Source organism: Crotalus tigris, unplaced genomic scaffold (assembly GCF_016545835.1).
Source record: "Crotalus tigris isolate CLP2741 ecotype Arizona unplaced genomic scaffold, ASM1654583v1 scf7180000017754.2947050, whole genome shotgun sequence".
Taxonomy (NCBI): Eukaryota; Metazoa; Chordata; class Lepidosauria; order Squamata; family Viperidae; genus Crotalus; species Crotalus tigris.
Window position 1 is genome coordinate 894,421 of NW_024096616.1, and position 12,115 is coordinate 906,535.

The 12,115-nt window shown below is 39.4% G+C and overlaps 1 protein-coding gene across 6 annotated transcripts in view; it reads right to left on the reverse strand.

Moving 5' to 3' along the window:
* Window positions 1-12,115, reverse strand: part of TBC1D9B (TBC1 domain family member 9B) — a 50,375-nt gene that overhangs the window by 33,998 nt on the left and 4,262 nt on the right. For 2 of the 6 annotated variants that reach the window (XM_039340855.1, XM_039340852.1), the window contains exons 1-3: window positions 6,268-6,526; window positions 615-725; window positions 188-306 (exon numbers count right to left, since the gene is read on the reverse strand). In XM_039340855.1, coding sequence (XP_039196789.1) covers window positions 188-306; window positions 615-725; window positions 6,268-6,385 — 348 coding nt within the window. In that variant the 5' untranslated portion in view covers window positions 6,386-6,526. Of the gene's footprint in view, window positions 1-187; window positions 307-614; window positions 726-3,129; window positions 3,331-5,904; window positions 6,200-6,267; window positions 6,527-12,115 lie in introns of those variants that run through there. The other 4 variants (XM_039340857.1, XM_039340858.1, XM_039340853.1 and 1 more) reach the window with 4 other exon arrangements.

Below are 12,115 nucleotides of genomic sequence, written 5' to 3' on the forward strand. Positions count from 1 at the left end.
GCAACTAGAAGCTTCAGGCTGTGATACAGTAGCGAGCAATCTCTATGGCTGCTCCTTGAAAAATCCCTATTTAATGTATATTATGAATATCCGTCCCCCTGAGTTTTACATGGAGGTTCAAAATTTATAGCTGTCAACAGTTTGTCTTTCCTTTATTAAAGAATGGGGCCAGAAGAACAGTTCTTACATGTATTTTACCCTTGACAAAGGTAGTGATATCTTCTTCACTGTCAAAGATTGCAAGTGTCTGGAGCAAATTATTCTCTAGCCATTCCCAATGGCCTGTAATTTCCTGACGAGATGAGCCTAGTCAGAGATTAAGAACAATCACAGAGAAGATGTAAACAAAGCTTTCCTATAATAAAAGTGACACATATATGAAAGGATGAAAATGTTCATATTAGACAGTCATTTGTCAAGTTATTTTCTTTTAAATTTCTATTCAGATCAGGAGGCTTTGTCATTCACTTAATTAAAGAGTCCTAAATTAAAGGACTGAGTATCCATGCCACGTAGCCCTAATGCATGTATGGCTGAAATTGAGCAAAACAGGAAATATATACCTGTTTGTGTTTAAAAACTCCTTGCTTGCCAGGTTATGTACCAGTACTTACCACAAGCCACTGCCCAATATATCTGAGAATCCTGTGTTTGATGCAAGATCCTATAAGGAGCAATTCTAGCACTGGAGTCCAAAACTACATCCAAAGTTCCCACGAGCAATCCTAAAACAATGAAAATGCAGAGAAGAATATTATGTTATCTAATTGAGAGAAAATGAAATGTAATCATTTATACTGAACATAAAAATTTAAAAGATGGTAAATTATAAATTTGAACATGTGTACCCAACTCTAATTGGATGATCCAATGGGGAGCAAAAAAACCCAGCTTGAAACCGCTATTGTTGGCAATTTACATGTTTCATTTTTAAAGGAAATACTATCAGTGGGGATGGAAAGATTTCCCCTTGTTGCAATTGTGGGGCTGATATGCAAACTATTAAACTTATTGTGTAAGACTGACCATGATGTGTGTTCTTTGGTTCCCCAGAAGACATGAAGCAAAGCCAAAAGCGATCGCCTGGATAGCTGAATTGAACATCCAGTTCTGAGGCCTCTGCTGTACCCCCATAGAAGTTTTGTATAAAATTACATGGAATGTGTGTATATGTTTACGTCTCTTCTGTCATGTTCCCATCATATGCTAAATAAGTAAAGGAAATGATCTGCTTTCGTTAGGCATGACCAAGAAAGATGGTGGAATCTACTTCCCTTGATACGTTCAAACTGAAACTAGACCAGTGTTTTTCAAACCTGGCAACTTTTAAGATGCATGGACTTCAATTCTCAGGATTGGGAGTGCAGGATGGGAAATTCTGGAAATTGAAGTCGGTCCTTTTTAAAGCTTGAAAAACACTGGTCTAGACAATCATCTGCCAAAGTTTTTCTAACTTTGGAGTCATGCATTGAGCAAGAGATTGGGTTCAATAGCTTAAATGGCCTTTTCAATATTTTGATTCCATGATAAAAGGAACAATATTGGGGGTACACTGAATTTTAAAGAATAATTATTCAAAATTCTGAGAAAATATTCACATAGCTGACAATAAATTTTGCATTGCTATGAAGACAATTTTCTAGCGAGTAATGTTTGTGCATGTTGCTAAAGCCTGATGGAAGAAACTCCTCTACTTATTACAGCAATTTGATTTTTAGAAAATACTCAACCAGAACCTTTCTAAAGTTTATAATTGGGAACAATGTTGAAATGTAGCAGTACAGCTTCCTCACTATACCGTATGAGGTGTTGACTGGAGTTGTGGTTTATAATTCAGATCAATGATTCCCATAAAATGTCAGCCTTACCAGATAGGAAACACAAGATAAACTAATTGTAAAACTACTTTAACAGAATCTTGCATGTCTGAAAGTAAAATTCTCCTGCCATCATCTTTATAGCTTGACAACTTAGGGAGGGTTCCTTCTGAGCTTCTTGCTCCATTCATTATAGAGCTGTGGGTTATATTGCCTCATATCTGACCCTTTTTTAGTCAGGAATTCTTCACTCTTTTCCCAAGGTCTTTCTCATATACTATTACAGACAATTACTTCCACTAATCTACAGTGACAAGATACATACACACACACACGTGCACACGCACGCACACACACACACACACAAACATACACATATATATATTTTCTGAGGTTTTCGCGGGTGTTTGTATGTAGGTCTTTGGTTATTCGGGTTTTCTCCCACGTAAAATTGGAAGTGTCTTGGCGACGTTTCGACGAAGTCCCATTCGTCATCTTCAGGCTGGTGTTTTCAGCTTCGTGCTTCGAGGAGCAATGTGTGGTCTTAGCTGTTTCTTCCTTTTAACTGCCAGTGGGGGTATGAACTGATTGGGTGGGAGCTTGGCTGTGTTCTGATTGGGTGGAGGTGAAACGTCGCCAAGACACTTCCAATTTTACGCGGGAGAAAACCCAAATAACCAAAGACCTACACACACACACACACACACACACACACACACACATATATTTGTTTTCTGAGGTTTTCGCGGGTATTTGTATGTAGGTCTTTGGTTGTTCGGGTTTTCTCCCGTGTAAAATTGGAAGTGTCTTGGCGACGTTTCGACGAAGTCCCATTCGTCATCTTCAGGCTGGTGTTTTCAGCTTCGTGCTTTGAGCTGCTCAAAGCACGAAGCTGAAAGCACCAGCCTGAAGATGACGAATGGGACTTCATCGAAACGTCGCCAAGACACTTCCAATTTTACGTGGGAGAAAACCCAAACAACCAAAGACCTACATATATATATATATATATATATATATATATATATATGTGTGTGTGTGTGTGTGTGTGTGTGTGTGTGTGTGTGTGTGTGTGTGTGTCACTCAAGGAGATTAGCAGACAATTATTGCATAGATAATATCTAATGATATGTTAAACATAGGTTAATAAAGCTCCACCTCCAATATGAATTCAAAGAAACTCCTTTTTGTTATTTGCCCACATACAATTTCTACAGTCAGCTGTGATGACCAACTGAATATATGCTTAATCCAAAAAAGATGGATTTACTCATCACACTAAATCTAACCAAAGCTTAGTATATGAACCCACTCAGAGACGTTTCTCAGCGGTCAATCTCCCAAGACAAAATGGATTTTTTTTTCCTTTTTAAATACATGAAATTTGCAGCTGAGTATCTTCCAGAAGATCCCTATTTAGGTGAGAGCAGCATGGTGGTCTAGCGGAGAAGACGCTTGCCTCCCACTCAAAAGGTTGAGAGTTCAATCCTAGGTAGCAGCACGTGTTTTTCTCCTAGGGTACAAAGAAAATATATCTGCTGCAAACTACGAACAGGCATCAGGAAGGGCATCCCATGTCTCTGAGATTAGATTGGAGAAGAGGACATTTCCAGTAACTGCTGAAAACATTTATACAATGGTAGGCTCATTTACTAATGAAACAAATAAACTAGTAAACTAATTACAAAATAGTCAAACAAAGCAGTTGGGAAACAAATAAAGCCTCTGTAAACAAGCTGTACAATTAATCTATCCAAATACTGTACCGTATATGGAGTTTTCCAAATGACATTGAGATTTAATCAATTAATCACTAAAATCTATAAGATATCCTGAAAATAACATCCTATGGCACCATAAAATTATCATACATTATCATCGTTTAAGTTTCTTTGGATTACTAATCATTACAAAATTAGTATTTGCTGCCTTGGCTTCTATTTCCACAATTATTTTTTGAAACAAAGTTTATATGAAGAGACTTGTAACCACAATTTACTTATTGCTTGATAACAGAAAATTTAAATGTTCAGTGGATTGTGGAATTTAGTGGATGAATTCAATTAAGCACACACAGAAAGAACTATTTTACTACAATTCTAGCATGGGTATGAGTATGATTTAGTATATATTGATACACATTTTTAGAGATACTTTTTGTGTATACTGCATAACAGTACATCCTAGGGACAGAATATTTCTATAACATTTTCCAATGGTATATTAAATCAGATTAGTCAAATATCTCTTTGTCTAAATTTTAGTCATGCCAGGATGATTTAACAAATGGCAATATCCCAATATACACCTCTAAATGGCTGTCATAGTAGCATAGCATATTAGCAATTTTGAAAGCAATTTAATTGCATGTGTTTGGATGGGGTTTTTGTGTGTGTGTGTTTGTGTGTGTGCACACCTTTGAGTCAGTGTGGACTCCTGGCGACTGCCTGGTCAAGTCACTGCGGTTCTCTTGGCAAAGTTTCCCAGAAGTGGTTTGCCATTGCCTCCTTCTTAGGGATGAGAGAGTCACCCGATCATCCAACTGGTTTTGTGCCAAAGCCAGGACTAGAACGCCTGGGTTTCTAGCCTGGTGTTTTAACCACTGTCTCAAACTGGGTGACATTTTGGTATTAGATAAGTGACATACCAATTCTCCTTTTATGTGTTTGTATTTTTTTAAAACCATCTTGGAAATGTATTCAAGACAATAAAACTTGCAAGACTGCTCCTGGTTTGTGAACAACATTCCCCACCCCCCAGGGCTGCACAGTCCTGACCTTGTCTGCCTTTAAGGGATTTACCTATTTTCATAGACACGGGGTAGGGCCTCCAGGCACCTACATTACTAATACATTGAATATTGTGAAATTATTTGCACCCACCTGATCCATAGGCTACTGGAATTTTGTTTTAACTCTTATACAGTTATTACCACTTAAGAACTGTATATGAGTCAAATATATGGCTGTAAGGGCTGACATTATAACAATCAAAATTAAAATTAAAAAATTACAAGCTCTATCAGACTTGTTAGTTAACTGGCTGCTGCCTATAACAAACATATTTACTAAAGATGGAATCTGAACTTAAAATGTGCATATATTTGTTTGTTTTATTAATATCCCACCTCTTCTACACAAGCTTAAGTTGGTGTGTGTAGTTTTCCGCATCCTATTTCTCCCCACAACAGCCCTGTGAGTTAGGTTGAATTGAGAAAGAGTGATCATTAAAGTCACCCAGAGTTTCCATGTTGAGAATGGACTAAATTTCTAACGGAAAAAAAAAATACCTTGTTTAAAGTTATCTACATTGTATCTTGACTTCCTAGTTTTATATATTGTTACAGAAACATAGAAAACTGATGGCAGAAAAAGACCTAGTGGTCCAAGTTTTTCTGTTTGTATGTTTATTATATAATTTGTCTGTCCATCTGTCCATCCATCCATCCATCCCTGGTTATCTATATCATATTTGTGAATTTCTAGTGTCAAGGCATCTGTTTTAGCTATAGACACTATGTACTACTCAGAAATTTCCTGTGTTTTTCTACTGCTTCTTCTTTTTTGCCTACAACCACGCACTCTCAAACAAAATGCATTTGAAAAGTTAAAGACTTAAGTAAAAACAAAACAAAACTGCATAAGTATTGTTGAGTGGCAGTGGTAGGAATCGTCAACATGGAAGCACTTTTAAGTAATGAAAATAGAATCTTTGGAAATGGGCAGATATAACAAATCTAAATAATACTTCTGCAATTCAGAGCTTCCGTCTGAAAAAGAAAACCATAACTTTTAAGTTGAACATCACCTTATTCTCTCTGAAACTAAGATCTTCAGTAACCCCAGATATTCCAGTTTCTAAGTGACATGTAATAACATCCTCTTACATGAACTGCTGGAGCCTGAAAGGTAAACCCACAGAACATCTACCCTGTATTTTTGGTAGATGCCTGGTACAACGTAACCTAACTGCACTCCCTCAACAGAATACAATATCAGCCTTTCAAAAAAAGGCCTGACAGACATCCTGAAGAGAAGAGATGCCAATTACAATAAAGACCTGATGGCACCTAATTAATCCTTCCAACCTGTCAAAGACAAAACAGATGCCATCGTCCTTCTCAGGTTTGCGGGGTTAACGCTTTCTCCAGCCAGAAGCATCTCCAGAAGGCCGACTGGAGGGTGGGGGAGATCTTGCCATCAAAGCATTGAGAAAAGAGGCCCGTCAAGGCTGGTCCATGTCAGGAGTAAACCCCTCTGCTCGCTTGGCTTCCGTACACACCGGGGCTCAGGCCCACTCAAAGGATGTCAAAAGCCCCTGGCAAGGCGTTTCCTTGAACCTAGGCCCCGGCCGATCCGCACACCGCCGCCTCCCTCTCTCTACGAGGCGGGGCGGACCTTTCGGGGCGACGGCAACAGCCACTTCCTCCCTGTCGACCGGCTCCACTCACCCGTCAGGCCGCCCCCTTTGCCGTGGCCCCGACGCCGCTGTTGGAGGAAGAAAGGGTTGGCCCGCTCGGTGATCCAGAGCGCGTTGGCCAGCAGCACCTCCTCTGGGCTCAGCCACATGGTGATGGCGTTGCTGCTGCTGCCGCTCCGGCGGCCGCCCCGGCTCCGCCACCGCCTCCTCCGCCCGGCCTGGCTCCCCCTCTCAGAACCGGCCCTCGGGCCAGCAGTCACAGGTGGTCACGGGGCTGCGTCTACCGCCGTCAGAACGAGAAAGCTCGGCGACGGCTGTCGGCGGCGCCCTCCAGCGGCGCGGCTGGCACAGGACAGCCCAGGAGGCCGGGCATTTTTTCGTTGTTGTTGTTTCGGCCAACAGCCGCCAGCATTTCGGGCGCTTAAAATTACCCAGAAGAACCGTGCGGAGCGCGGCCCGCGTTTTAAGATCTTGATCTTGTGCATATTTATTAGACGTTTATTTTTCTTGAGAGTGACCCGCATGTTTGAAATTCCTTAGCCTTAAAACCGAACTAAAACGAAAATCAGGCCGGCTTTTTGCTGAGGGGAGGGTGGGCTATGATGATTCAGGCTGTGTTCCCATAACGCGCTAATCTGTGGATTGCCTAACCATGGTTATTTGATTAAGCCGCTGCTGTTTAGGTTCTAGGGCTGTGCAATGGTCGCAAATTGCACAGGAAGATCTTCAGGACTTCCCTTAGCTCAGAATATCCTTGCTGTTCATAAAGCAGCCCTAACCGTTTTAAGCTCCTAGTCAGGGGTAGGCAACCTTGGCTCTTTTATGACTCGTGGACTTCAACTCCCAGAATTCCTGAGCCAGCCATGCTGGCTCAGGAATTCTGGGAGTTGAAGTCCACGAGTCATAAAAGAGCCAAGGTTGCCTACCCCTGTCCTAGATGAACCTAGTTAAAAAAAAAGATTGCGTTTAAAGAGTTGCGCTCTGGAGTCAACAATGATGCTAGATGACTTCCCAACCATGGGTGGAATTTTTAATACGTTGCACCCGTTATGAGAACAGCCAACTTCCTTTGTAGTTCACCTTAATTTGTACTAAAACTTATTCATTGCCACAGATCATTTGTATTCATTTTGCATTTTTATGCTCAGTGTTCTGTGTAGATAGCAGCCATAAATCTTGATCTTGGGCTCTAGCAACATTCACTGTTCCCCCACCCTTTCCCCCATCTAACTCCTTTCCCTTAGGAAATCTGTTTTCCTAGAAGATTATTATAATGAGGGGCAGATTACTGTACAGTGCAAAATATGAGTATGAACAGTATTAGAGCACAGCTCTCTGATTTTCTAAAATTGGTTCCCTGGGGACATAAGATTACCATTCCTACCTCTTAAACTATTCTTTTTTTTTGATGCCTTAACTCTGGTGTGTGTGTGTCATTTTGAATTTCCAACTGGGATGAGTGGGGAGAAGTGAAAGAGAGAAAAGACATAAACATGTGACCAGCCAGCTTGCAACTCCCAGACATGCTGGGCCCTGAAACCAAAAATAATCCTACAGATTATGCATTGGGATTTAGCAAGCAATGCAGCTCTTCCAAACACAGCCTCCATTGAACAACACTGTGTCTTTAAACAGCTTTTTATTGAAATGTATTACATTAGCAAACTCTTTTAACATAAAGGTATACACCATTAATGGTTTAGTATATACTACACAGCTACAATACAGTAGTGTACTGACATCAAAATATGCAGACTATGATTTTTTGTGGCTGCCAGGCTACAGCTTATCACACAAGTCTGAAATTTCCGATTGTCATGAGGGTGGCATACTGCTTGCACATGCCAAGATTAAACACAAGGCAAATAGTCCTTTTCACTTTGCCAGCCTCTAGTAGCTTTCTGGATCATTCAAGTTCTTCACTGTCCCCATCAGTATAATTCACAATATGGCAATAAATAATTCAATTACATAAGCCCTGTCATTGTATTTTACACACCCAGCATTTGGTATTTTAATAACTTTTACTTGTCAAATCTACACGCTCTATCTCCTTCTCAACATTCTTTACTTTTTTATTTTGTGCATAGTTAATGTTGACCTGTATTTGGAAATCCTGAGCAGACATAACACCTTTAGTACATAGCTATCTGCTGAATCTTGTTTGGGAAAAGGGCTAGGACTTAAGATGTTACATGAGCTCGAATCTTGGTTCAGCACAATCACTGAAATGGATCTGACACTTAGAACCAATCCTTCATATATTTGTAACAGAATGCCCGTTTCTTATTTAAAGCCACAAATCTTAAAAGGATTTGAATGCATAGCCCTTAAATGGCACAGAAAGGGCATCTTCCTGATAAACCATTTCTTTTGCTGCAAGCTGCTCAGTAACTGAGATACTTCTAGCTTTTGTGCACTTCTGAAAGATGTTTTTTTCCTGACATAAGGCTTAGTGTGATACTTTAATCACTTCAGTGACAAATGTACAGATGTAGAGAAAACAGGTGTGCAGTGAAACAAATGCTTCATTCTGATGGCTGCATTAAAAAAAACACACCACACAAATGCTGATTTTTTCCACAACCACACAGAAATTGCCTGTTTATCTCCACGTTTTCCTGGCAAATCACAGTGTGGTTTCAGTTATTAACAGCAGAGAAGAATTCAATTTTTGCAGCTCTCTTTCATCACCACATATTTATACCAGGATAAAGGGTACCAATTGAACTACAAGGCTTAGATGAAACTAATAAAGGCACAAAAGCCGACAGATACAAAAGCTGGCAAACCTTCATATATAGTGTCTGGGTAATACCAGATTGAGGTTAATGCTTCCTGGAACAAATAACATTATGCTAACCAGCACTACCACTGTCATAACTATAGCAAAATTGTTTTTTCAGTCCTTTGCTGTAACTAAGACAACAACTTTATTTGGAAAGGGAAATAGGACAGTCAAAGCCATTCAAAGTGCAATTTGCTTCACTGCTAGAAAAATGGCCACTCGTTTCACCAAGCTACAGAGCTGCTTAAGTGACAGCTATTGTATATGTGCTTTTGTTGATGCAGATCAGCCTCGCTAAGTTGGTAGCAAATGTGATAGCTGAGAATTTTTAAGTTTTTTTTCATTCTCTCACTGGAGCCACCAGCAGTGCTCAAATTACAGTGGGGGAAGTGGGGACTGTATTTCATCTGCTATTTTGGGAAGAGGTGCAGAGAAGACCTCTGATTCCATAAAATTAGTGAAATCAAAAAATGGGGTTTTAGATTTCATGCAGACCCTTTACCTCTCCCTCTATAATTTAAGCACTGGTTTTCAATGCAATTAGAACATGCAGTTTTAGAAATCTATTTATTTGAAAGATCACATATTTATTAGTTAGCCGTTGCTAAAATTAAATTATGGATAACACCAGCAATTCCAAGGGGATAAATCATTCAACTCTCAAAACTAATGTAGGCATCCTGGAAACATTACGACTACATCAATTAAGTGCATTAAGAACATTCTCTTGAAATTATATTCCCTTTAATTGTGTCACTTGGATGCACAAAAGTCAACAGCTACAAGCAGACTAATCAAGCATAGGTGAACAAACACAGAAAGAATCAAAAGAAAGGAAGACAATTCAAGTACCGTAAATATACAAAAATATTTTCACAAAGCTTTCATTAATATGATTCAGCACCTCAGAATGCCTGACATCTATCATTAAAAAAAGGGCAATCAGAACATGAGCGAACAAGCCAACATCTTCAAAACGGTCACACATACAAGCGTTTACGTAGCACCATCCATGCAAAAAGCTTGTCAGTCTTCATAAATATGAATGAAGTCTCACACAATTCTTGTGAGGTAGGTATTATAATCATATTACATATGAGTAAATAAAAGCACTGAATATAAATTTAGAATAACTGATGGAATAAAGTATTTCCTGTTTAGATCCAACCCGGGGTATGTAAGTCACACCCTAGGGTTTATTTCCTTAATTTGCTGGACAGTGGGAAAAGTGAACCAGAATTCTTCCAGCAAATCCATTAATATGCCTAGAGCAGGGGTAGGCAACCTTGGCTCTTTTATGACTCGTGGACTTCAACTCCCAGAATTCCTGAGCCAGCCATGCTGGCTCAGGAATTCTGGGAGTTGAAGTCCACGAGTCATAAAAGAGCCAAGGTTGCCTACCCCTGGCCTAGAGCAACTCATGAGCGGATTTTGCTAATTTTCTGCCCAGATCTGGGCTTACACACTGCTGGCTTATTGCCGATAAACTTTGAGTTCCTCTGCAGTTGAAGATGAAATATAAACAAACCTATCTAGTAATATCTTTTAAGAGAAGAAAGACAGATTTCTCTAATAATTGCATCTGGATAAACTTATTACATTGAACTTAATACATTGAACTAAAATAACCAAAGAGCATGATTAAGGTTGCAATCTGCAGTCTTGCATGCAGTCTTCTAAAAGTGAGGATAATGCAAACATATGTGGGGATAGACTCAGAGCAGCAAGTCCTCCTGAACTATGCTGATATGTAAACTTACTGATCAATGCATATCTGCTCCCTTGTCTTTCCCACTGTTACCTTGGTTTCCTGCCTAGCCCCAGATATAATAGCCCTCATAAGTGAATATAGTTCTCTCTGAGACACTTTTTGCTCACTTTAACTTCACGTGCAAGTCTGCAGCAGTAATTTCTGCAGCTAGGTTGCTTCAGTGCAACTAGAATGCACACTTAAGACTATACAAATCAAGTATAAAAAGAATTGAAAGAATGCACAAAATCTTTTCCACTCATCCCTGGAAATAGCAGGACAGTAGATATACATTGCTAACGTTTCATTGCAAATGTTCAGCTTCTAAATGGACAACAAAGCCACACAGTTTCCTTGTGGAAACATAAGGTTTTGTACCAATATCTGTACCAATTTCATTTAGCATAATAGTCCTTAATAAAAAATTCTTCAAGACCATGGGTAATATAGATTGATGTAGTGAAATAGCATGGGGAAAAGTTAATAAGCAATAAGGCAAAACAAAGATAAAGCTATAGTTCAATTGAGAAAGAGTAGCATTGCATTGTCTAGATATAGATTTTCTATTGAGATACTATAAATCTGATTTGCTTTTTAATTAAACCATATATAAGAATAAATGAGCAGCTGTTAAAAGTATCCCCCCCCCAACTTCCAGTTGGATTAGCTTGAGATGATGGAGATTTTAATGCAGCTATCTGTACATTGTCTGGTTGGGAAACCTGTGTTAAACCACTCGGAAATAATTGGGACACAGCAACTTTGACCTGTCCTTCCCTGCTAGGGATCACTGTAAATAAGTGAGAATTATGGAACATAGCAATGCTTTCTTCATGCCTTTATCTAGCTCCAGAAATTCAAATGAATGCAGTGTTGACTGCTTTCCCAGAGACTCATTACAATACAGTTAATATGGAAGCTTGGTCACAGCTTAGACTATAACTACTCCAATTTATTGCTCTCTGACAAGTGCAGTTGCAGCCCTTTTTGCCCTCTTAGGCTTCCTTTCAACACATTTTCTCCCATCCTTCCTATTACTTAATAGAAATCCTGCTTTATGCTTCTCATGCTTAGAATAAGATGGAAGTTGTATTGACACGTTCAACATGCCAGCCCTGGAAAACTCTAGTTCCTACATTTTCTCCCACTCTCACAAGTTCTATATCCTTTGGATAGAAACTGAATGATAAATGGCAGCTGTAAAGAACAATATTAATACACATGTAAGCAAGGTAAGGGAGAATAGTATAAATTGGAACATGTTTCAAGGGACAGGGAAAAATTAAGTAGCGGGATTAATTAGAAAAATCCATAAGCAGAACACATTGTAAAGTGACTAAT